The sequence below is a fragment of the Rattus rattus genome, chromosome 5 (assembly GCF_011064425.1).
Source record: "Rattus rattus isolate New Zealand chromosome 5, Rrattus_CSIRO_v1, whole genome shotgun sequence".
NCBI lineage: Eukaryota > Metazoa > Chordata > Mammalia > Rodentia > Muridae > Rattus > Rattus rattus.
Window position 1 is genome coordinate 125,193,478 of NC_046158.1, and position 27,243 is coordinate 125,220,720.

Genomic DNA, 27,243 nt, shown 5'->3' on the forward strand with positions numbered 1-27,243 from the left:
GGAGAGGTTAATTAAGAAGTGGGTATAGTTCACTGTAGAATCCTAAATATCATTTAGTTTTAAATGTGTCAATTTAACTTTTAATATAAGAATAAAATCCTCAAAATGACCCTCAGGAAATAAATTTTAAATGTCCAGGGAAGGAAGATGGAAGAATGACAAGAGAAGCAGAGACAATGGATATGGCTCTATGGTTATATATGGTCATGTCTATGTGGCCATATAGAGAAGCAGAGACAAGGATATGGCCCTATGGTTATATATGGTTATGTCTATGTGGGCATATAGAGAAGCAGAGAGAAGGGATATGGCTCTTTGGTTATATATGGTCATGTCTATATGGTCATATAGGCATGGCATGCTGGAAAATGTTCTGAAGCTCTTAAATGTCATTGCATTTGATCAGCAGAAGAGCCCATGATGGGGAACCTGTTAATTGTCATTAATCCCCTTTTGTAGTTGATGAAAATGGGATGCCAAGACATGAAATGATCGCTTTTCCAAGCCCAGACAACTCTTAAGTGTTACCTGTGAAATTTACCTTGTGTTGCAGATCCCGGCCCTGGGCCCTTGTGTTTCCCTTCGACTGCCACCATGCCTCAATCCTGCTGGCACTGTGTGCCCTTTCCTCATCTTCCTCAATGAGAAAACCAGAGAAAAGAAAGGAGCAAGTTATTTAGGGTCAGTTCGGTGACATCCTAAGTAACCGATGCTGAGGGTTACCCATGGTGAGCAAAGTGTGGCAGAGCAAGAAGACTGTTGCTCTTGTTAAACTTGGTTATATAAATGCATAACTCCAGGGCTAGAGGGTCAGTGTGTGTGGGTGGGTATGTGCACCTGAGAGCAGGTGTCTGAGAGACCTGAGCTCTGATCCTCTGGGAGCAGTTCATGCTTTTAGTAACTGAGTCGTCTCTCCAGCCACTTGAGGGCTTTTTTTTTTCCTAATCATAAACACATGTATTTTTTAAATCAGAATTTATTTTTGAAGTTAATATATAAAACCTACATATTCTCCCCTCCTCACCCCTGCAGCAGCAGGAGAGCTACCCCTGCGGTCATGAGATCTGGAGAGCTAGCCCTGCCTCTCACATGTTGCAGTGACCTGTTTTGTTAGATTTGCTTTGGTTTGGTTCCTAAGACAGTCTCTCAACATAGTCTTGCCCTTTCCTGGTACTCACTATTGAGACCAGGCTGGCCTCAAATTAAAAAAAAAAAATTCATAGAGACCCACCTGCCTCTGTTCATTTTGTCTCTAGAATTATAGATAATGGACATATACATGAAGGTGTTTTTTTATTTTCTATTTTTGTTCTTTCTGAAGGCAAGTGCATTTAGTTGTTCCAGCTTCATTCTTCTCTCTTGTTTGAAACTTCTGGTCTTGTGACTAAGGTCCTTCTCTCCCTCAGCTAAAAGGCTTTCCTCATCTTGTCTCAGAGGACTACAGTGGGCATAGAAGTCGCTGCTATCTAACAGATACAAGTGGCTTCCATGTACTTACCAACGAGGAACTGACCATGTGGGTCGCAGGTATACAGACCTGGTTCAGCATGAACCTCAAGTGTCAGCTTAGTCATCCATAAATGACAATGTTTAAAAAAAAATGCAAGGGAAAAAACATGAAAGTGATTGGCATATAAGAAGCAGGGTTTTTTTATTATTATTATTAACTTGAGTATTTCTTATTTACATTTCGAGTGTTATTCCCTTTCCCGGTTTCTGGGCCAACATCCCCCTAACCCTTCCCCCTTCCCTTCTTTATGGGTGTTCTCCTCCCCATCCTCCCCCCATTGCCACCCTCCCCCGAACAATCACGTTCACTGGGGGTTCAGTCTTGGCAGGACCAAGGGCTTCCCCTTCCACTGGTGCCCTTACTAGGCTATTCATTGCTACCTATGAGGTTGGAGCCCAGGCTCAGTCCATGTATAGTCTTTGGGTAGTGGCTTAGTCCCTGGAAGCTCTGGTTGCTTGGTATTGTTGTTCATATGGGGTCTCAAGCCCCTTCAAGCTCTTCCAGTCCTTTCTCTGATTCCTTCAATGGGGGTCCTGTTCTCAGTTCAGTGGTTTGCTGCTGGCATTCGCCTCTGTATTTGCTATATTCTGGCTGTGTCTCTCAGGAGAGATCTACATCTGGTTCCTGTGGGCCTGCACTTCTTAGAAGCAGGGATTTTTTAAAAGGATTTATTTATTTTTATTTTGTGTACATGTTTTACCTTATGTATGTCTTGGAATCACATGTCTGCAGTAAGTACCTATAGAGGCCACCAGGAAAGAGTGTTGGATCCGGTGAAATTGGAGTTACAGACAGCTGTGGCTGAGCACGTGGGTGCTCAGAAGGGAAGCCAGGCGTTCTGGAAGCGCCTCTGCAGTTGTCTGAACTGCTGAGCCATTGCTACAGCCCCCAGGAAGCGACTTTTAATGTTAACCATTACAGTCTAGGGAAGAGTCTGATTGCTTTGGAAACAGCCTAGTATACCAGATCCCCAAAGACCTCACACCATTCACAGAGGCCATATTTTCTGGAAAGGAGGTAGGGAACTGTGGGTGATAAACCATGCCAGGAAGCTTGGTAAGGTAGAGCAGGTCTGAGACCCCGGAAACTCAGTGGGGACACAGCTGAGATGTTAGGTGCCTCCATGCTCCCTCCCAGATTCCTGGCCTGGAACACCTGCCACACTTCCCACATAGGGAAACATGGTCTGTGGTCATGTAGGCCCAGAACAGAGTTCTCCAAATTAATGAGGTACCTAAAGGCCCTGAGGGTTTAGCCAATAAGCTCCCCTTCCCAGACATTCCTCTCTGCAAAAGGTATTTAATCTCTGGTCCATCCTGAGAAGTTGGTATGCATCCATTTTCCACAATGAACAGTTTTGAACCATGGACTGTCTCTCTCATCAAGAACTGCCATGGGGACCATCGGGAAGGCCTTCATCTACAGAGCCGCTGTCTAAATCTCCTGTAGAAGGCCCATCTATGCTTCTAGACAACCGCCTGCTACTTTTACCAATGAGCTCATTTCCCCTCAGCCTCTGGCTAAATGCGGTCCTCAGCCTACAGCCTGCTCTTCCCAACTCCTCACAATGATGCCTAAACATCCAGCAGTTTGAGAGCATAAGGTCCTGGCATCGTCACAGACCTGTGGATCCCTGATACTTCATTCCTGACTCCTCAGTTCAGCACCGCAGGGACGACTGAGTGCCTGCAGGTCTGGGAACCCCAACTTTGGCTTCCCCATCTTAGAGTACGTTTTCACACCCCCAGGACACTGCTCCATGAGTAACCATTCAGCATCAGGGGAGCAGTGTCCCAGTGCTTTCCCTAAAGCCCAGCACCCAGTGTGGGACAAATGCAGTCAAACTCCCAGCTTTTCACCTTCTTACCGGCTGGCCATGGCCAACAGTGGGAAGAACACAGGCCCATAGGGAACTGTAATTAAGACTTCTGCTGCTTGCAAATGTTCTTTTCTCCTAATATATTCATGTACAAGATTTTCTTTCTTTCTACAACTTAGGAACAGCTCATACACTTTTCTGTGGATTCTCACACTTCGCTATGGGATCTAGCGCAAGTGAATATTACCACTCCAAACGGGAAATTGAAGTAATCCAGAAATAAACAATTTGTGTACCACTGATCACTTGACGCCGTAATGGTAAACAGCGGAGAGAATTTCATGTCTTGCAGCCACGTGCTTTGAAAAGTGACAGAGAGAAGGAGAAGGACACTGCCTTGGGATCTATCTCATCCTTCCTCTTGGCACTTACTCCTATCACTGGACTTCCCACCTGCAGTTTGATTGCAGTTACAGTCCTGTGGAAAGGAGATGCTAGCTACGCTCTCCCATACAGCCTCCATTTGTAAACGGTAAAATGGTCATCAGCAGTTAGATAATACAATGCCTCTGTGTGTTACTGTTTAAAAGGCACTCAGCTCTTTTGGGAGACGGTTTTGGTTTTGGTTTTGGCTTCTTGTTTGTCGGTTTGGTTTCAGGTTTGAGTTTTATTTGAGGTGTTTTGTAGATGGTTTATTTATTGGTTGCATTAGTCACCCAGTTCCCTCAACTTCCTGCCCAGTTATTTAATACAGACCAAGCCCGGATGTTACTGACACACCACTGTGTTTGAATTCTCAATTTGTTTAATGTGAGGGGATACCATCCTCCAAGCACACGTTATAAAATGTCCTTGGGTTCAATTTGCCCTGGCTGCAGGACTGATTCATGGGCATCACCTGTTCTCCCCACCCTGAGTCACAAAATTTACTTAAAATAGATTGGCTGCCATTCCACTGGAGTGAGAAGAGCCACAGACATAGCAACTGGTATTGTCCGGTATGAAGATATCACCATACACCTCTGAGGAACACAGCCTGAGTCCTCACCCCAGGGAGGATAGGTTGATGCCTCCCTCCCACCTGGAGCTCCCACTAAATATCCAGAAGAGTTTGGGATGACCATTGGGATCAACCACATTTATTCCTTAAACACAGACTCCATTTTAAGTCAGATTATCATATAATATGGCAACAAGCCCATCCTTTTGCAAACACTATGGTAAATACACACAAATCCCAATCGTTGTGCTGTACATGATGAAATCAGAGAACCTTGGATTTTTCCAGATGTGAAATGGAAACTTCCACGTCCAAATCCATATCCAAGCTTGCATTCTGGGAAAAAAAAAAGACAAAAAAAAATAGCTGTTTTCCTTTTTTTTTTTTTTTTTTTTTTTTTTTGTCTCATTGCTCTAGCTATTACTTTGTAGAGCAAGTAGAGGTAAGAGGACATTCAGTCTCCCATGATTCCTTTATCCACCCTCTAACACCAGAGAAAGTCCCCTCCTCTAATCTGATAATGTGTTAGACAATGAATGCTAATAGAAGAGGGAAGGCCCTATTTCTAAGCTTAACCTCCCACCCTGTGTGTGGTCTAGCTGTCTGATTACTGAAGTCACATGGTATGGGTGAATGCTCCGTCTTACTCCATTTCAAATGCATGGAAGTTCCATACCATCTTGGAGATCAAGTCCTCTGATGACCTGTTACAAATCAGGGCACCAAAATGATCCCTCAAATTTGAGACTGCCCTATTATATTATGTAAATGAGATTGTATTATAGCATGTAAAGGAGAATGCATTTACCCTGTAAAATATATCTGGTGTTCACTTGAAGGGTGTCTGTTTTTAAATAAGTTCTGGTCTGGATTTTTTTTTCTGTTCTCTTTTCTGTGAAAGGAGCTCATGAAGGAGCAGTGATTTTCTTACTTGGTTCTATACACAGTAAAGAGGGATACCTCGCAAACAGGACTGGCACTTACAATAGACAAAGTAAGAAACTCCTATACAAGCCCAGTCTCTCATTTGTAGTGGCATTCTTCACACACACACACACACACACACACACACACACACACACACACAGACACACACACACACACACACACACACACACACACTCATTCTCTAACTTGAAGTTCCTAGTTAGCTCTCTTTGCCCAGTGTATCATGACTAGACCCTACTGCTCAGTGGGGAAAAGGCTAAAGGGCTGTGGTTTCCTCCCTAGCTTCTTAGTCTCTGTGTTTTTCATTTCCATCTGTGACTCTGACTTAGGAACCACTGTCCTCTAGCAGACACTGTAAGTGTATATACATTGCCTGACCATGCCAGTAAGATGCGGATCCTCATGATTCTGTGGTAGCCTGTGGGATGACTGCTAACAACAGCCCCAAAACAATGGATTTTTCCCTTAGTTAATTTCAACTTCTCCTACCCGAGTTCCTATCAGTATAGTGAGAATGGCCACATGATTTCTAGCCCCCACCCCCTTTTATCGGAGGAACAATTAAATCACCAAACACCTATGACTAAGGAGACCAATCTCAAGGCTTCCATCTCCAAAGGGTAGAAGAGGGGGTTGTGAACTTTGATGAGAAAAAATTATATCCTTGTTTCTACTAACCACCCACGTCCAGCATTTCATCCCATTATGAAGAAGACAGAAAATGGGAGTCCCTCAGCAGCGCCCGTGACATAGTCAGCCATGGGGATGAGGGTGCTTTCATGATTTATTACAGTTACTGCAGATACCTCCCACCTCCTTCCCCGTCCAGCCTGACTCCAGAGCAGTTAACTCCTCTCATAAAAGACTCTCGCTCTTAATTACAGAGAAATGGTTTGGGGTGGTGTGTGTCCTTGAATGGACCAAAGGTCCCAGGGAAATAGCCCTTAGACTAGCTGGAGCAGAGCAAGCTGTGCAGGCCTGGGGTGCAGGCAAACTCTGAAATAGCAGAGGTTTGCATCTATCACAAAAGTTACAGCACATAATGTCATAAGGGGTGGAAAAGTCTTCTCTTAACCCCTAGGAGCTGCAGGTCATCATGACCGCTGTGTTTATCATTCAGCATGCTCCAGGGAGAGCATCCAAATTTCATTCTCTATACACCCTGCCCTGAGGGGACCTCTTTGCTTAAATGTACATCAGGCAGCAGCTTGTTGACTTGTCAGTTGTTTTTCGTGTGTAAACTGGAGCTCAAAATGAGTTTTCTTAGGAAAAATAAATGTGAATTTACTTTATGTTCCTATTGTGAAAATGAATAAATAAAGCCAAAGTTCACAGGATGGAGAGATGGCTTGGTAGGGAAAGTCCTTCCTGCACAAGTGTGACAACTTGAGTGTGCATCTCCAGAACCCGGGTGAAAAAAAGCAGAGCTGGGCGGCACATGCATGTAACAGCAGCTGCTGGACGCAGAGTCTGGAGGATGGCAGGAGAACGTCGGGCAGTCGGTCTAGCTACTCGGCTTCTGTTTCAGTGGAAAACGCTCTCTCAAAAAGTAAAGTGGCTAGTAACAGAGGAACACACACACACACACACACACACACACACACACACACACACACACCCCAAAGGACAAGAAAAAATTACTCAGAAGCTCATATGTTTTGAAAAGCCATGGCATAGCAAAAAGTCTAGAAAGCTGGAAACCTTTTCCATTCCTTTAGTTCTCCACACTAGCAGCAAACCTGAATGGTACCAAGCTTCCAGGAAATGGCCACACCAGCCCCTCTTCTGTCGGGGCATCAGTGCCTGTATCTTCCCACTGTCTCAGGGGCTCCCAGCTCCAGACTGTGTGGCTGTGTTTGCTGAGATTGAAATTGGCTGTAGAGATTGTGTCAGCTCAAAAGCTTGGAATGAGGGGTTGGGGATTTAGCTCAGTGGTAGAGCGCTTGCCTAGCAAGCGCAAGGCCCTGGATTCGGTCCCCAGCTCTGGAAAAAAAAAGCTTGGAATGAAACCCATATTTATGGTCTTCCTTAACTTCTTTTTTCCATGAAGTTTGTGTGAAATAGTACTTCTCTGAGACAACAGCAACTTCATGTTGTGCAGTTATTGTGGTGTTTTGTCTGCTTTGATTTTTTTTAAGAACAAAAAAAGAACAAAAAGCAGGAAAGCATTCACAAAATAAGGATTTAACTTTTAAAAATATGTCTGACATGTCATATCAGTCATCAAGAAAAACCAACCGTACATAGTATATTGAATTATGTGCACACATACTTCATATTTCCAAAGATACTCTGTTTTTATTATGTATATACAGAGAGTTACAAAATATAATCATATGTATAATTTTATTGTAAACAATTACTTTTAACCTCTTTGACGAAATCAGAATCCCAAAAGACAGAAGATTGTGTTTTCCTCTGTTTGGGAAGTGTGATTCTTTTCTCATTTATACCACTCTGAAATGAAATGGAATTATAAGAAGGGAATAGACGTTGTATATTCAGTTAAGAATGTGTGAAATACACTCCAGAAATAGAAAGGAAATATCAAGAAGAAATTCCAGTTGGGAGGGATTTCTAGGGCTATGGGGGTGGGGCGGAGCCTCTGGGAGGGATTCTCAGAGCTATGGAGTCGGGTGGAGCCTCTGGCTGGGTTTCAGAGGAGTTCGCCATTTGGACATCCTTTTGCAATCCCCACCATTCACACTACTGCTTAATGAGGTCAAGGGCAGAATTACTCATTGTCGGTTTTCTCCTGGGACCCTGTTCTGGACTCTTCACCAGGATGACTTGCCTTGCCTCATTTTCATCCTTGTGTGACAGCCGCTTGTCACTCTGCTCTGGCTTGGGTGACACCTGCAGACAGATGCACAGGATCGTCTCTTTTGGCTCAGGGGTACCAACATGTCCATCTCTACCAGGAAATGTGTTCAGGGTGTGAGTCAGGTGGATACCGCCTCCATCTTCTATGAGAAGCACAGGGAACTGTGTGGACTCTATGGCATTCACAGAGCCATGTTCCGGGAAGACGAAACAATTACCAAGCAATGGCAGAGGTTTTCTTTCTGAGAAGTGGACAAGTGGAGCAGTAGTCTCAGTATGCGTCTAACTAACTACCTTTCTCCCTCCTAGCATATCCCTACCCTTACCTGCCATCGTTATGCTTTGATCTCTTGACCTGCGTTTCCCTGAAACTTATTTCTAAATTGAACTGTGACCAATGCTGTTTTGTCCCTAAGCTCCAGCTTCTGTCCCTTTAGCTACATTTCTAAGACTCTTATCCTAACAATGTAAAGTAATAGAAGAAGGCAACCCTCTCCCCACAGGAGGCAATTCAATGGCAAAGCCTTGCCTCCTCAGGGTACCGTGTGGCACTGTGTGCAGACACAGGGACTTACAACCTAAACTTCCTAGGTTTCCGTCCTAATTCTCCCCCAGTTCTACTGGCACAACCTTGGTCAAGTCTCTCAATCTCTCAAAGCTCCAATAGCTGGTAAGAGAGAGCAAGCCAAGAGTCAGCTGCTGACCCTAGTAGGGCTATTCTGCTATACTTGCAGACAGGAGCCTAGCATAACTGTCATCGGAGAGGCTTCATGTAGCAGCTGATGGAGACAGATGCAAAGACCCACAGCCAAACATTAGGCAGAGCTCAGAAAGTCTTGTGGGAGAGTGGGGGAAGGATTGAGGGGGCCGGAGGAGTCGGTACACTACAAAAGACCTACAGAGCCAACTAGCCTGAGACCATGGGGATTCACAGAGACTGGACCACTAACCAAAGGGCATGCGTGGACTGGACCTACACCCTCCTATGCATGTGTAACAGATGCACGGCTTGCTCTTCATGTGGGTCCCCCAACAATTGGGATGGTGGCAGGGGGCTGCTGTCTCTGACTCCCATTCCCCTAGCTGGGCTACCTTGTCTGGCTTCAGTAGAAGAGGATTTGCTTCGTCCTGATGAGACTTAATGTGCCAGGGTGGGTTGGAACCAGTGCCTTGCCCTTCTTTAAGGAGAAAAGGAGGGAGGATAGGAGAAAGGGGGATGGTAGGGTAAGACTGGGAGGAGAGGAGGAGGGGGACTGCAGACGGGATGTAAAGTGAATAAATAAATAAACAAAATAGGGAAAAATGGACAAGCCCTTACACACTAGGTTGGTGTGTGGAATGCATAAAATAGGCATTTCCATCCCTTAGTTGTAGAGTCAGATAAATATGTTCATTGTCAGTGAATGGTGTATTAGAACGGCAGAAAGGACAGGAGTCCCGATGGAGCCTTTGCCATATCTCTGGCAGTGGAAGCTTTGGACATATATCTTCTCTCAGTTCCCTCTTGAGGAGAGAGATTATTCCCTGGTTTGATTCCTTCTTACGGTGCCCCACCTTCACCCACTCTGTAGCAGGGAAATCGGTTTTATCACATGTTACATCTTAATCTGGGCCTGAGGTTTGTCCACAGCCCAGATGCTAGAGACAATTCGTAATGAGAGAAAATGTATTAGAGTCTGCTCAAATTTGACATCTGGACTCACGGTATGGCTCATTTCCTGCATTAGTACATCTCAATGGGTAATTTATACTACACTTTCCTGTTCTTATTAAGGTCATATATGCAGAGTGTTTAAGCAGGGAACCAGTTATTGACGGCTCGGTATGGAAAATAGCCATCTTCCAGCCCCATCAGAACCAATTTCCCACTAATGTGGCTGCTCTCGATACCGGCTGTGAAATCTCTGAATGCCATGCTGAGGTGGTAGCTGTTGGGTTTTGAGTTGCAAGTGCTCTGTATTGACTTTACGGCATGGAAGAGGAGCCGTTAGCCCCAGCTGTCCCGGTGTTACCCTCAGAGACTTGAATCATAGCTTTGGTTACACAACCATCTGCTTGATTTATTACAACTATGCAACCACTCTTTGCAACTTAAAATATAGATTAATAATGATTCATAAATCATTATTAATAAATTAGACCTTTCGGGGTCAGTTCTGTTTTCCTAGTAGTTTATAACTGTCTTTTTATTTGTTTCTGTTTTGACTTGGGTTTGCATTTTTTCTTACAGATAAGGTCTCACCACGTAGCCCAGACTGGCTTTTACCTCACAGTCCTCCAACCTTAGCTTCCCAAGGGCAGGGATGACACGTGTGTGCCACCACACTTAGCTACAATTGCCTTGATTTTGGTTTTGCTCTCTTGCTTAGTTTTCTACCTTCTGTTCCTAAAACTCTCAAACTTCCTGTGTGTGTGTGTGTGTGTGTGTGTGTGTGTGTGTGTGTGTGTGTGTGTGTGTGTGTATGTGTGTTCCAAATTATCAGATATGCTGTCTTTTTTTCTTTTTGGCACATTTCTTCAGGAGTGTTCTGATCTGCTCCAGTCTGGCTAGGCACCTTCTAAACTTGCAGCAAATATTTTTTTTTATTTCACACTTTATCTTCCTGCTATAATTTTCTTTTGCCATCCTTCTAGAAAAATCCTTCACTTATTATTACAGAGTCTAGTTGCTAAGTTCATGATATTTTGTAACGTTTTCTATGTAGTTCTTATTTTGAAGAAGTGTGCTCTCTGGTAATGTCTGATTAGTAATGAAGCATCGGGGACAAATTTTTAAGGGAATTAAAGAGAATAAACTTTACACTTTATTCTCTGACTTGTAACTAGTAAGTTGGTTGTACAAACCAACTTTCAGGTAAAATAACCCCTCTCTCTCTCTAATTTTGAAGACAGTATACATTTCCTTCTGGTTCCCAATATCTTTGTCTTTGAAATCAGGTGTCATTCTGATGTTGATCCTTTATCTATCTCCCTATCTTTCTGTCTTCCTCTTCCTCTCTAGGCCTCTCCCCCTCTACCTCCCTCACATTTCCTTCCCTTTCACTCTTCCCCATCTTCCTCCCTCCTTCTGTCCCTCCTCCCCCGACTTCCTCCTTCTATCTATCCCTGTCCCAATTCTACGGTCTGTTCTTGGCTGACTGTTGTGAAATTTTGTGGCCATATATTTGTAGAATTAATCAAGCAAAGAATTTGGGTTATATCTTTCTTTTGTGGCTGTTTGTGGTGTTACATACGTGAGGGTCTTTGACTCTGAAAATGTAGAAGTCCTTGACTTCTGGAAACTGCTTGTGGACAACACACTCGCATCTCCTCCCTCCGTACCTGTTTCCTGAATGGCTGTTCCTCGGGCACTGCCACTCTTATGCTTTGTTAAGATGAGGAGTAGACAGTGGCCGGGCTGTTAAAATGAGGAAGTCTGGGAGCGGCATTCTTAAACAGTCTTTGCATTTCAAGGTCCATCTGTGGCCTGACTTCTGAATTTTGTAAGACAGATGAGTGACCAGTTTTTCCCACGCTTTCCGGATTCTAAAGTTGTATTGCTCAGATCATCTCCCTTCTTTGCTTATTTGTGGGTTTATGTCTCGTTTTAAAAATATCGGTGTTGTCACATGGTCACAGTAGAATAACAGAGAGCGAAGGCTGCAGCGTGAGTTCAGTCTGCCATCCCCAAGCCCAGGCGCTTTGCTGCAAGAGGCTCAGAACTGATATCCGTCTCAAGCTGTAAATTCGTTTGGCCGATTATAATAAACTGAATAAACACCCAAGACCTTTTGCAACCCGCTGACAAATGAACAGTTTAGTTCAATTTATTCTATTCTGTCCATGGTGAGTGATGATGAGCAGAGCCTTTTCTAAGAGGCCACGGTCTCAGGGAGAATGATGACGGGGAAAGGAACGTCTGGGATTGTTCTGCAGCAACTGCCACAGAGTGAGTCTCGTCTGGACAGCCCTGTCATCGTTAACTTAAATCAGCCAATGCAAAGCCTAATGAGGAAAAGTAGCTGTGGACACTAGCTCCATGTCGGTCTACTAAGGAGAAGAGTGTACTCGTGGGAAGAGGCTGCCCGAGCTTCCCTATCACTTGAATATAAAAAGCCTCCCCTCTCTTTACTGTGCCTGGTCTTTGTCGCTGACCCAAGCAGAGAGCACCTCACTTTGGGGACCCCTTTTTCGGATGTGCTGATAGAGCACGTGGCCTGTCACTGACCTACCTGGGAGTGCTCACATTTGCGGTGTCCGTTTTCACTTACGAGTCCAAGAGTGAAAGCAGTCAACAAAGAGTCCTGTGACCGTGAGTTAAGTGACACTCTTCCAGAGAAGGGGATAACCCAACCACCTGCTGACGTGCTTCAGTGGGCTTCTCCATATTGCTCTGTACAAGTCTACCAAGGTAGAGCTAGGTATCCCCTAAAGAGAAACTGAAGGATTTACAGGGGGGAAATGGCTTGCCCACACCTGCCTAGGATGCTCAATCCTGACTTTCCAGCTGCCATTATTTCAACAAGGCTCCTCCTTCTGCAGACCTGGCTTAGCAATGTGCTGCTGCCCTTAGTCTCAGCAGTGCCAATGGATAGACCAAATGCTAAAGTAACGTTCTTTCCCAATTGCTAGGTAAACCCATCTGTTTTTAAAGTCTGATTAAGTTTGGTCAATTACTAGCAGGTCTAGCCACATGTTAGAAATGAGACGAGAGACCCTGGAGGGTCTACAGGGGCCTGTCTGCCCTCCGACGGTTAGCAGCCGCCCAGTCCTGGTGCTTGTTCTGTGTTGACTAAAGCATAAGTTCAAAGCTGTCATTCCTTTCACAGTAGACTCCTACGGTGAGCACCTTGGCTCCAGGGCTTCACCTTGACCTTAGCCACACAATTCTGGAAACACTCATGAGTCAGAGACACCCGCTTTCTTCTCTTCTTTTCAGAAGTCAGACCTAAATCACCGTGGTACAAGTCCCTTGAGCCCTCCCATTTATTTGGAACTAGTCATTTCCTGTCAGTCTACCTGCTGTGTCTGCTTTGAGAACACCCCGTCTAATACATGTAAAGCCTTTCCGTAGATCCCAGCTGATAGGCAGATTGATCAGGGCCAGGCAGCAGACACTCATGAGTCTCTGTCTCTGGTTTATTGCTGGTCAAGGAATGCAAATGACTCTGCTGACGTGGAAAGGGGGAGCACAGCCTTTCTCTTCTATCTGGCTCTCCGGGCAGAACAAGCGCTGGCAAGCATCGCCCTGTCTTGTTTGAGTAGCCTGACAGCCTGTTTCCTGTTTGTCCCCCTTTTCCTTTAGGTCGTGGCTCTTTCTTCCTGGTGCCTGCTGAGGGATTCCATCTACTACACACTGTCTGTGGTCGCACTCATTGTGGTAAGTTCCTTTTACCATTTGAGTTCAGTCTTGCCTGGATGCCACACAGGACAGCGTAAGACTTGTCAGTGTGACATGTCTCCCAAGGACATAGTGGCTAATGAGCAAGTGTCTGCCTCTGCGTGGAGATGGTTTTTCTTTCTATCCTGACCACCCAACCTGGAAGTGACCTTAAGTCACCCTTTTCTTCCAACTCCCCTAGATTCCTGTGACCTAATTTTCCTGTAGATTCCACTCACTTCACTCAGGGCTTCAGTTCTAACCTGAATGGATTTATCCGCTGTGCTGCAGTCCTTGGAGAGTCAGGTTACAACATGGAAGGACTTCTGTCAGGTACCACCCTCCCCTTCCTATCCCCAGTAAACCCTCAGAGTCATCTAAGTCTCCATCAAGAAACCCCTCGAATGTTCTTCCCTTGTTTAACAGACCAGAAGTAACTAAACTCCTTAGTTCAGCAAGCAGAAGCACATGAGAGCAGGTTGTTACAAATAGGAGAAACAGATAAGAATCAGGTGACACGACCCATAATGCCAGTCTCCCCCAATGACAGTTAATTCTTGGTGTCAACTTGGCTGGAGTAATCAGTGGTCCATTATTTCTGGGCGTTTCTGAGTACTGGTTTTTTCTGTGTTGTTGTCACAACACCTGACAGACACAACGTAAAAGAGGAAAGATTTGTTTTGGCTCAATGTTTCAGAGGGCTTCAGGCCAGCATGGCGAGGAAGGAGGGATAGCCATGATGGTGTGAGCATGTGTCAACAACATGATGGATTCAGACACAGAGAATGAGACTGGAGCAAGCAGCCAGGCTGTTTACTCTCTAAGGCCTGACCCTGGTGTCACAGTTCCACCAGCTGGGCCTCACTTCCGCAACCATGTAGAGAACAAATAAAATGTGTGGGATAGTTCCGGTTCAAGCCATAATATACTCTGTCGAGGCACAGCATGTATACCAATAGAATTTAAAACAGAAGTCCACTCTCACCAAAGTGAGTTGGTGTCAGCCAACCCCTCAAGCGCCTAAATGGAACATGGCAGAGCATAGTGAATCTGTTCTCCCTGCTTCAGCAGAGTTCTCTGTCTTCCTGTGCCCTTGCACATTGGTGCTCTCAGCTCGTGGGCCTTCCATCTCAAAGAGGGAACTGCCCCATCAACCCCTTTCTTATGTCTCTGGGCTTGTTCTACAGCTATACTACCAGCTTTTAGATGGCAGATGTGAACCAATACCTCATAACTAATATAATATACACATGCGATGTGTATTTATCTATTGGTTCTGAGTGTCTAGAAGACCATGACTATTACATCTTCTTACTTTAATAGATGAAACTATTACATCTTAACTATTACATCTTCTTACATTGACATTAGAGAAATATCTCTCTCTCTCTGTCTCTCTCTCTCTCTCTCTCTCTCTCTCTCTCTCTCTCTCTCTCATTTTCTCATCTATGTATCAAAACTAGACAACCTGCTTCTCCAAGAACTTTCCAGTAAGCTGTTTGGGATTGAAGACTATCACAGGGTTTGTCCTGGAAAGCAAGTTACATATGTTCTTAAGCTGTCTGAGCTCTAGAGCTAAAATGGAAATTTCTGGCAGAAGCCAGACTCACATAAGGAGCAATTGTGTTTACCATTAGAGTCATGGCAATAGAACTTCAGGACACACGTGAACTCCGTGCTTATTCTCCACCATTAGGAAAAGACTAGCCACTTCAAACCAAGAAGACTCTTAATGTCAACCCAGACTTTCCAAACACAGTTTCTGGTCAGCTTTATCCTGCAAGGGACCCACACACATTGCTCATATGCACGCCACTGTTCTGCCCTTTTGAGGGTGCTTTCTCATGCCTTTTGAAAATTATATCATTGTTTTCGGAAGAGGCATGTATGAATAGGGGATGCCAACCAAACATAAATTAATGCAACTGTCCACTGCGCTGAAGTTTGGGATGATGACTATACTCATAAACACAAGGCAACAACATGGAAAGGAGACAGTTGAGGTCTCCCAAAGCACGGGCCCTGCCAGATCCACTCCTTAGAGCAGTCTCGCTAGCATCGTCTTTTGGCATAGGTGCCTCCTGGACAGTGTGTGGAAGAACTTGTCTTCAGTCCAACTTATCCAGACCTGTCCAAGATAAAGCAAGTGTGATTGCTGCTAATGGGGTGTGAAGAATTGAAGAGGCTTGGCTTCTCTGGGTCACAGGTGACACACCCTCCTGAACTTGGTCTTTGGGCCAAGCAGCCATCTGTCCCTGAGGCTATGGTACATAAATCACAAAGCTGAGATAACTGAACACGCTGGCCGCTAGGGCAGCCCTGTGTTTCCTTCAGCCAGCCACAAACTGCAGCATCAAATTACTCCTTGCCGTCAGCTGGAGGCTCAGGCCGTGTGTTTACAGACGGGTTGTCAAAATGGGGCTTTTTTTGTGACTTTGAGGGAAATTGCATTTGTCTATTGTTAAGTAGAGCAGATAAGATGGGAGTCTTCCGGGATAAATATTGCTTTATTGCAAGTGTTATTCCCTAATTTTAGTGAGCATCCAAAGTGATTGGTACTCTTATCTAAAATGCGGAAGCCACAGATTTCCGTTCTTTGGGTTCTGGAGCGGAACCCAGGCAATGGTATTTCAACCTGCATCGTCTTCACCACAGGCACGGTATAACTGTGGAAAGTGGAACTTCTAACTGTGGATGGAAATCATTTGCCATAGCCATGGTTATTTACCAAGTCAGTTTGGAAATTCTGAAAAAACAAGATCATGGTAGTTTGTACAAGCTTAGTTTGTCTACAATTCTAACTTCTGTTAGTGAGCATGGATGATATCCTCATCTGTCTACCTGGATGGATGGATGGATGGATGGATGGATGGATGGATGGATGGATAGATAGATAGATAGATAGATAGATAGATACATACATACATACATACATACATACATACATACATAGATATATAGATACATAGATAGATACATAGGTAGATACATAGATAGATACATAGATAGATACATAGGTAGATACATAAATAGATACATAGGTAGATAGAGATTTTCCATGTATGTATGTTTGTTTGTGTTTATGTATGTGTACATGTATGTGTATGTGCATATGTGTACACAAAAGTCTGATGTCGAGACGTCTTCCTCAATCACTTTTCTCTTTTATTTTTTGAGACAGGTTCTCTCACTGAAAAGGCGCTTCCTGTTTTGACTAGACTTGCTGGTCAGGGAGCCCAGGATTTACTTGGCTCTACCCACAAATGCGTGCTACCCCTCTAGCTTTTACTTGGGTGTTGGGGATCCGGATCTAGGTGCTTATGCTGAAGCAGCAAGTACGTTACCCCTGAGCCATCTCCCCAGTCCTGCCATCTGGGGTCATTCCCTCATGAGACTGGGAGAGGAATAAAATGCATCCTCAGTCCAGCAGGGTGGTACTTAGCAAAGTATCCTCCCCACATCTACCCCACACCCCAACCTTAGACTAAAACTCACAAATTCTCTGTAGCTCTTTTCTTAGTCCACTAATTTGTGAACCCAGCTACAGTAATAAAAAATTCTTCCCGTTTTCCTTAAGTAATATGAAGCTTCCTATAGGGATGTGCTATGGCCACTTAAAATTCCTCTGTTTAAAAGCTCTTTCCATGGCCCACAAAATAATCACCAAGCTTCCTGAACAGTTTAATTTAAGTAGCTTTTTTTTGAAGTTCTGAGATGTTTGGCAAGAGTACCTGCTGACCTCCTGAGGTTGTACAAGGAGAGCCCATTCACTCACAGGGCAAGTCTGGATTAAGTGACACCAGATGCCATTTCTATATATCTTCTCACAACGAACCCCTTAAAGACTCACACAACTGAGCCCCAAGGGCAAACCAGGAGGCCTAGAGAACCAACGAGTAGCCAAGAGAGATTCCCCAGAGATACTGCTTGGTGCTAAGGAAGGGGGGTAACGAGTCCAGCCTGGAGAATGCTAATAGCTTCATGTATTGCTTAGAATCTAAGACAGCTGAGATGTAGTAGTTGAAGATGGGACACAGACAGGGTAGAACGCAAAAAATATGGGAGACAGGCATGTGCGTTCCACACACAATCCCCCAAAATAAAGATAGTTAATTACAGACCCAAACTCATTTCATTTTGGCTCCATCTAAATTTTCCTCTGTGTTGTTTTATGATTAGCCTGTTAAATGAAGAAAGACAAAAATGACATGTTATTGTCTAAACCAATCATTCTTTCCAAAACATGCAGTATGTTCTTCCCATTTCCTCCCCTTAGGAACAGAGAATCCCTTTAGCCTCATACACCTTCTATATTGGAATGTTGGGCCATAGAAAAGCTAGACACTGCCTGAATGCAAGAGAGATGCCACGGTTGAGTCCTGCGAATATTCTGTGCTCTTTGCAGTGCCCCATTGTCCGTCTGCTCACACGTGCCACAGCTGTCCACAGATCAGCACAGCCCCTCCCCTGCCTCTCCTCCACACCCTAACACCCAGGAGCACTTGGTTCATGGGCATAGCTGGCCTCCCAGTCCTGCCCTTTTTCCAAATTTCCAGCCAGCCTGTCAGGTTTCTTGCATTAGAATGTTGCTGTGATTTACATAATCGTGAAATTTACATAAATGCAAATGATCCATCACATCATCAGGCTAACAGCTGCCCAAAAGGAAACACTTTATTTTTACCCTTCATCTCAGTTGAAGTCAGGGATTGGGAACATGAAGAGGACAGAGCCTTCTTCGTGGGAGACGGAAAAGTCTGTGGAACAGCTCCCCCATAACTTGGGCTGGTACAGAAATCCAATTCAAAGTGCCGTCTGTCTATAGATGATAGGCCAAGGAAGCCCTTGATCCCAGTTGGCACAGTCCTCAGGACACTCTCTGTGCGGGCGCAACAAAAAAGCTAGTTCAAATTAACACTTCCATCCCTATCACTGGGGAGCTCTTGGCAGAGCCCCTCTGTGAAGAGATCCCATGGAGGTGAAAAACAGCTGAGCTGACACACATTTGCCAGAGACGACCAGTGACTGTATCAGACACCTTGTAGCTGCCATGACAAAATACTTTGGGCAATCATAAATAGAAAGGGTTGCTTAGTTCATGGATCCGGAAGCCTGACTTCAAATTCAAATAACCCTCTTGCTTTGGGCCCATTATGACTGGTATGTATGGTGGGACAAAGTGCCCACCTCATGAGTCAGAATGGCAAAAAAAGAGCAACAGAGAGATATCTCACCTTCAGGGAGAAGCCCCCCTGACCTAAAGACCTCTTTGGCTCTGCTCCATAAAGATCTCACTAGCCTTCTAATAGTGCCAGCCTAAGCACCAAGCTTTTAACACATGACCCTTAGAAGATACTTTCTTGGAGCCTTCTGCCCTTTATCATTGTCTCATAGCAACCATGCTACATACCCAGATGGTCATGTGTAGCCATGGTAACCATATGACCATGTGTAGTCATGGTAGCCATATGACCATGTACAGCTACTAAACACTCGAAATGCAGCTGGTAAGGTCAAAGAGCTGAACTTTATCTTGGTTATGTTGCATTATATATCCACAGATGAGAGTAACTACCATGTTGGACAGTGCAGTTCTAGTAAGCCAACTGTCCTTTGGAAAGGGTGAACATTCCTACAGGCATCCATGCCTCTCAGGCTTACAGAGCAGGTAGCTAAGATGGTTTAGCCATGCCACTCCAATACAGCTATATAGAATCCAGACTTGGCTTCTAGTAAAAATCTGCCTCTGTGGTTCTGAACTATTCCTTATTCCGAGAATATGTCGTTAGAAAGATGTAATCCCCCAGAACTCATGAAGTTTTAGCTTCATTTCTGTTGCTGTGATTAAAAAAGAAAACTGACAACAAAACAATATAGGGAAAAATGAGTTTATTTGGCTAACACTTCCCAGTTACAGTCCATCATTGGGGGAAAGTCAAGGGAGGAACTTCAAACCACAACTCGCATCATATCTGCAGCCAGTGCAGAGAGAAATGGATGCATATATAATTCCTTGCTTGGTTGTGCTCAGCTCAATTCCTCTAGCCCTATACAGTTCCAAACTCCTTGCCTAGGGTATGTTGCAGCTCATACTGGGCTTGGTCTTCCCACACCAGCTAGGACAATCCCCACAGACATGCCATAAGCCTACTCAATTAGACAATTCTTCATCAAGATTCTTTCCAAGTGATTCTAAGTTGTGTTAAGTTGACAGTTTAAGCTATCCACCACGGCAAATAACCTTACATACTCTGGACATGGTTTTGTCCTGTTCCTCCTGTGGTAGAAAGGCAATCTTGATGACCATGGTAAGCATTGTCCTTGGCCTTCCAGATGGCCTTCTCTGTAGCGAGTCACCTCTCTCTCTCTCTCTCTCTCTCTCTCTCTCTCTCTCTCTCTCTCTCTCTCTCCCATTCTTCACTGGAAATTAGCTGATCTTCCTTTATTCCCTAGCTCCAACTGTACTGCCATTTAATTTCAACTCTCCTTCTGGCCAAGAGGGGATAAAGAATGATAGCTAGAAGCCTCCCAGCGGAATGGCTATGACAGAATTTTAAACTCTGGAAATAAATTGACTGTGGTCACACAAAGCTTAACTGATTTTGCAGTCCCTGCTGTGGATGTGTGGAAGGAACTGTGTGATTCTGAGAATGCTGGGAGGCTGGGGGCCATTTTTGCATTCGTTCACTCAACAGGGAGGGACATATTCAACTGACCCGTAGGAGTCAACCAGCTTTTACGAGGAAAGTGACTTGAAATTCGTAGTTAGTGATTACATCTGTTTTTGTGCTGCCCATCTACCAGCCCTTTATTATAACAACCCCTGTCTCCTGTATTCTATGTATTCAGCCCCCAACTCCTTTTCTTCCTGGTAGCAGGTTCTTAAAAGTTTACAATGAGATAATCAGTCCTTCTCAAGCTCTTAATTTCTTGTCCTCTTGTGTGACCACTAATGCCAATCATCCTACAGTGTCCCATTATCCTTAAAGCATAAACCACAGTGGGGTACACCCTAGCCAGCTTTGTAGTATGTCCCACTGGATTCCTCCCCTTAGCTAAGCCACATGCACTGCCTGATCCTAGACCTGAGGAAGTGGGTGTTTTAAATGTGGAGCCGCTGAGGGGCTTCCCATGTCATTGAATGAGAAGGGTCTGTGGGGGCAGCTAGCTTCATTTTGTATTTAGGAAAGGAAGGCTTTCCAAGTTTCGGCCTCTTGAAAGAAAATGATACTCATGATTTTCCCTGTCACTTTCACTGCTTAAAATTCTAGCAGTGCCAGTGATCATGACATAGATTATGAAATCACAGCGATGCAGCCGTCCTCCTTCTGTGGTGTAGCTGTATAGATTCAAACACTAGGACTGCTGTGGTCAAAGGAAGGCAATTTTGTGTGCACCCTCTTCCCCTGGTTACAGCTAAGCCACTCCTGACTTGCCTTTGCCATGCCTCTCCATCTTGAGGGAGCCATTCCCTTGGCCCTTCCCCGAGATGCTCTGACATCCAAGGACCCACCTGCCTGAAGTCAGCCCGACTTGTTTGGAAGAATTTTAGAGCAGACACCAGGACTGACAAGCCCGTTTCCATGGTACCCAACCACTTCTTGGAAGCCTGGAAGAAAAAGAAAGAGCACTTTTTGTCAAATTCATTTCTGTTTGTTCACATTTAGCCCAGCTGCAGAGCATGTGTAACCTCAGAGCAAAGCCAAGAATAGCTTTAGATGAGCCGCGTGGAGGTCAGAGGCCAGGACCCTGGGACAGTCCTTTCTCAGCAAACCTGAGGCCCAGCTTTCAGCAACAGTGGCTTTCAGGACTGTGAGCTATGTCATGCCTGGCCTCAGACACACATGCAACAAGAGAGTACCCAAGGCTTGCTTTCTCTTGGGGAAAGGTTGGGTTACTTCCAAATGCTACAAAAGGACATCATTGGGCTGCAACTCTCAAAGATGCAGTATTTATGACTCACTCCCCTGTAGCAAACTTCAAGCAGTAACCACCACCACTTGGCACATGCAGCTCTCGTCCGGCTGTAGGTGCTTCATGAGCTGTGTGCCTTGAGGTACTTCAGCTCCTTCCCCCCAGGTTTACCAGAGCCTTGAAAATCAGGCTTGAACCACTTCATTTTAACTTTGCTGCCTAAACCAGGGTGGAGGGCTGGGATGTGAGCGCCACCTAGTGGTGAGAAAATGGAACTAAGGAAAGTTTGGGGGATTTTTTGTTTTTTGTTTTTTGTTTTTTTCTTTCAGGTTTCCTCCTACAGCATGGGGGCAGGAAGAGGGGAGTTCCCTCTTAGAGCCAGAGCACAAAAACAGAGATATCTGCATTACTTCTCTTAAGAGAAAGAAATTAAATAGTATCTGTAAGGAATAACAAACCCATCTTCCTCAGCAGTCTGGAGCAAAAGCAAAGTTATCATTTTAACTTTCTACACAGAATGATGCTAGGCCTCCATTAGGATGCCACCACTGTCCTTCCGGAGGACCGTTCCACCGTCCATGTTTACTTCCTTACCTCCGGTCTGCCAAGATGGACAAGCCACCCTGCCTCCCCCACCTACCAGCCCTGTCCCCATGGAGGCTCTGAGATGGATCATCTCCGCCCCTCCTTTCCCACAAGGGGCAAGCCTGTTTCTACCTCAATTTCCTTCCAGCTCAGTTTATGACCCTCTCAAAGATCCAGGTGGGGACCAAGTGTTCAAAATATGCCTCTGTGGAGGAAGTTTCACATCTAAGCAACAGTGAGGATCTTTGCACAAACTTGGTTTTTTTTTTTTTTCCTTTAAATAATCAATAGTTAAAGGCGTACCAGCCCACAGCTGTTCCTAGAAAGCACACAAAGGACACCTGTGCCTCTGCACTGAGGCCAGTTGACTTCAGGGACTCCTTCTGTAGGACTGCACCCCTGTCTATGTACAGTCTCGGGCAGACTGCAGGCTCCCTACGAGCTACGTTCATGCTTGGCATTGCCTGCCTTCCCTGATGGAAGAGAATTAAATTGACCTGGTCAATTAAACTCTCCTAGCGTCTCGTATTCTCTTGAGCGACTATGAAGTAATTGTTCCATCCCCATGGCTAGGACTAATATTAAATTAAGTAGTTAATAAAAATGTTTTCCATCTTAAATAATCGGTCTGTCCCATTATTTCATGATAACAATTTGTTAATGCTAGCAATTACGTAAAATAACCATGAATCACTGTGGGGGACTGGACTCCATGCCATCTAGCCTGAGGGGAAGGGGCTGGACTCTATAGGATCCAGCCCGGATTCCAGGAATGTCTCCTTGATGCCTCTAGTGCTCTTCCCACTCTAACTTGGCATTTTCATCCAGATGTCAACTTGTTGAACTTGATGGCGAAGACACAGACAGTAACAAAACCATGAAGCAACATTCTTTTTTTTTTTTTCTCCTTGAACATCTCTTTAGAAAGAACCAGTTACAAGTAAGCAAGTGTGGATCCTGCCTCCCAGACCTTTAAACTGGCAGGAAGAGCTCCTGGTGGGCCGTTGAGAGATCTTTTGTGTCCCAGCACAACTGGAGATTATTAGAATCGCTGGAGACCAAGACAATGCCCACACCATTAACTACATTTACTGTCCCGCTCTATGGAGAGCTCTGTGGAGATCTGGCATCACTTGCCTAGTCATCCTGTAACCTCTGCCTTAGAGTCACCAGGGGCCTCTGCCTCCAGAGGGAGTGAGTGCTCCTCAAAGACCATCATGCCAAAATAAGAGGCAGGCCTGAGTCCTGGAGTCGATTCCACAGTGGGTTGGACAATCCCAAAATTATTTCAACTTTACAAAATGTGGTTTCCCTATGTAAATCAAAAGACTTTACCAGTTTTCTTGTATTTTTGTCTTGTTTCCTTTTGCTTTCCCAAGTGGGAATTGACCTGGGGTTGTGCTGGGCTGGAGGCTCACTGCTGAAACTTTGTTCCAGATGCTCTATTGACCCCAACAGATGAGAATAAAAGTCTCGGTTTTTCACTTGTTCCCTTCATTGCTTCTGACCTTCAGAGCCTCCTTCCTTAACAGAAGGCACAGGGTTTGGGCAGTCAACAGTGCCCAGGATGGGCAAACACATTGTATTCACTGTGAGATATCTTTCTCATTCATATCTGCCATTCGATTTACTTGACTTGGGGTCACTTTCTTTGTGAGATGCTAAGGGGTACTGATCCTCCTACTTTGGGCTGTGATCTAACAAAAGGAATCAGCTAAAAGGACAACGTTGAGCACGGAATGTCAAGTACTTAAGTGGAATGGGTGACACTGCACTGAGAAGTGCAGAAATGGCAGCAGTGGCAGCTAAGGGATCCACATACGAAAGCACCTGCCAGGTTACTACCTCCCGTTCTAGACCTAAATCCCATGATGTGTCTTGTTTTATTAAACAGAGTCTTCCCTCACAGTCCCTCTCTCTGGGGACGGAAAGCAAAGGGCAGCCTGGATCACCCAGTGCTTCTCCTCCCCACAACAATCTGCACAGAGGAACCTTTCACTATCAATAATTAAAGACTGTAAAAAAAGAGTTTGCCCCCAGGTGCCTGGCATTCCAGCCCAGCCATGAGTGCCACCAGGCCAGCAGTGAGCACTGACAGCACTCCATGGTAAAACGTTATATGTGCACATGTGTGTGCGCGAACCTCTAACCATCTTTCTTTTTTTCTCTCTCTCACAGTTCATTTATGATGAAAAGGTTTCTTGGTAAGTACCTCTTTTCCCCTTCTAATTGCCCCCTTTTCTGGCACAGAGCTAGATTCATGGCAGGCTGGAGTTGAGGTATAGAAAAGGAATGGCGACAGCAAAATGGCTCAGCTGGTAAAGGCACTTGCTGCCGGGCCAACAGCCTGGGTTTAGTCTCTGGAACCCATGCGATCAAAGGAAAGATCTCACACCCACAAGTTGTCCTCTAACCTCCACACCCGTACTGCCATGCCCGTGTGTGTCAAATAAACACACACAAATAAGTAAATCTAATTTAGAAAAGGAGAAAATGTCATGACACCTCGAAACAGCCAGGATTCCTCAGAATCTGCCCCCCTCCCCTTCTCTCTCAATAAAGACGTTAAATTGCCTTTCACCAAGAATTTCCCTTGGACTGGGTCTATAGGATTCATATCTTCATATCTAGATATCAGCCACTATGGACCACGGTTGTAGTTTTGACTAATCCTTTCATATCTGGGTCAGTCAACTTTCCATTACTATAACAAAGTAACACTAGATAAATAACTTATAAAGGGGAAAAGTTCATTGTCACTCCCAGCTTGAAAGGATCCAGCCCTTGTTCTGCTGGCACAACACGGTAAGAAGGAATGTTTGGCAAAACCATTCACCCTAGGACCAGAAAGCAATAGAAAGAGGGTCCCACTGTCTTCTTCAAGGTCACATGCCTACTGAACTGACCTCCCACTGGGCCCCTGCCTCTTCAGGTTTACACCAGCGCCCATTAACAACAAGCTGAGAGCCAAGCCTTTAACACGTGGGTGGGCCTTTGGTGGCCCATTCTGGACCTGAGCTGTAGCAGGATGCAAACCAAGCTCAGTGTTCCAAGCCTCATGACATCTTATGCTGAGACTCTAAAAGTAATCCCTGGGCTCGGAGAGTCTGTGGTGATTCAGATAGAAGGTGTTGATTCAATTAACTATGTGGAGGTATATTTGCATTTTGACCGCCTGTCCAAACCCGAATTCTTGAAATGAGTTCTGAGCAAGTCCAACGTGTTTGAAATGGAAATAGAAATGTGGTGTCCTGTGCATTCTGGTTACAGCTTTTTTCAAATGTTTGATCCACATAAGTAGAAGAAAATGAAGAACATCTTAGAAATAGGAGGGGCTCGGTAACTAGAAACTTCCACGGCATCACTTTCAGTTAGGAGTAAGCTATAAAAAGAGACGGAATTCCTGTGGCTTCACTCTCAGGAAACATCCTCGGCTTTTAATCTAACCCTTTTTGGATTAGAATAAAACCTATGCCTCTGTCTGAGAGTGTTTCTCTGGCTTCCAACACTTGAGGGGGTAAGGGTGGGAGACAAGGACCTACCTCAGTGATAAGGAATGTCACAGGGGAGCTATGCCAGTGTGCAGCAATAAGTCATTGACTTCCTGTAAGACCTATCTGTTTTCTTTAGTAATCAGTTTGTGAAGTGTTTGGAAACCCAATTATTAAAAATTCAGGTTATGATAAAGCATATATAGTCTATTTTTTAAAAGAACCTTTCTCTTCATACTGATTCATGAAAAAAAATAATGTTTTTAAAGTAATAGTAATCAAAAGCCTGAAAGGGGTCAACATGACGGGGAGCACCCCATGTCTGCTAAGGATGCTGCTCCCAAGGGTGGCTCATCAGGGTCACTGCTGACCTCAGCCACTGACCTCCACTGCTGGGCAGGGTCATCTCAGGTTGAGGACCCACCCTCTCGGGGGAGCACGCATTTGTGCCATCTCAAAGAATTGCACGACTGCACGAGAACCACAGCAGGGAGAGATGAATGCAGACAGCGCGGTGAACCAGCTTCAGTTGGTACAGAACCCTTCAAGATACCTAGCATGTCTGAGAGCCAGAAAAGGGAGTGATTTTTTTCTTCATTTCAAAGGAGTCTTAGTCACTGTTCTGTAGTTGTGATGAGACACTATGACCAGGGCAACCCTTATAAGAGAAAGCATTTAATTGGGGCTGGCTTACAGCTTCAGAGACTTAATCCATTATTGTCATGGCAGGAAGCATGGTGCCATGCAGGCAGACATGTTAGCTGAGAGTTCTACATCTGAATCCAAAGGCAGAGAGAAGAGAGAACCATTGGGTCTGGCTTGAGCTTTAGAAACTCCAAAGCCTAACCCCAGTAACATACTTCCCTCCAACAAGGCCACACCTCCTAATCCCTCTCAAGTAGTTCCACTCCCTAAAGACCAAGCATCATTCTAATATATGAGCGGGGGGCATACCTATTCAAACAACCACAAAAGTGTGTTCTCATTCTCTCTCTCTCTCTCTCTCTCTCTCTCTCTCTCTCTCTCTCTCTCTCTCTCTCAATCTCTCTCTCCTTGTCTCCTTGTGATGTTAGGTCAACCAATGCTAGGATAGAGCCCAAAGCCTTTTACAAGAGATTCTAGATTCTGCAAAGAATCTTAGGTATCTACATTCTGAGCACCTACAGTCCCATAGATAGAGTCAGGAGTGTGGACAGAGCCAGGAGGGCCACATATGTATGTCACAAGTGCTGTGCAATTTGGTGGGGGATGTTAGAATCAAAATTCTCTCCGTGTTTGCTTCCAAAGACCTGAGCTAAGGGTTCCCAGGGCACCGAGATCCGTCATTCTCAGAGTGCCAGCCTGTTGTGTAATCACTGTTACTGCATGCATGAGCTGACAGAGAGAATTTCTCATATGAGAGAGACTGGGAAATCAAACTCTGCACTCTGGCCCTTTGCTGCTCAGGGAATTCCAGGGTCTTCAAGTCCTCATTTTAGAAGATACAAAACACATTGAACCTGAATGTGCTTTTCACTGTTTGCCTCTCCTGGTTCCCTGCCTACCAAGCATTTACTTATCTAGAAGGGTGTAAGCAGGAACTTTCCCCCTTAAAACCAAACTCTTAAGCGTACCCAGTGAAGCTGCAGCAGGGGGTTGGTGACATCTTACAGGATGAATTTCACTGTTGCAAGATAGTCCCGCAGCTCCTAGAGATGTTAAGGCAGGTGATTAGCTCACTTCATATCTTCAGAAGGGAACTGATTGCAACTGTGTTGATTTTGAAACAGGACTGCTCCTAGGAAAATGAATATT

The 27,243-nt window shown here is 44.9% G+C and overlaps 1 protein-coding gene across 1 annotated transcript in view; it reads left to right on the top strand.

The window, feature by feature from the left end:
• The window catches only part of Slc24a3 (solute carrier family 24 member 3), a 407,093-nt gene that overhangs the window by 333,540 nt on the left and 46,310 nt on the right, over nucleotides 1-27,243 (top strand). The window contains exons 6-7 of the mRNA XM_032904340.1: nucleotides 13,385-13,459; nucleotides 24,137-24,162. Of these exons, the coding sequence (XP_032760231.1) occupies nucleotides 13,385-13,459; nucleotides 24,137-24,162 (101 nt within the window). The remainder of the gene's footprint in view (nucleotides 1-13,384; nucleotides 13,460-24,136; nucleotides 24,163-27,243) is intronic.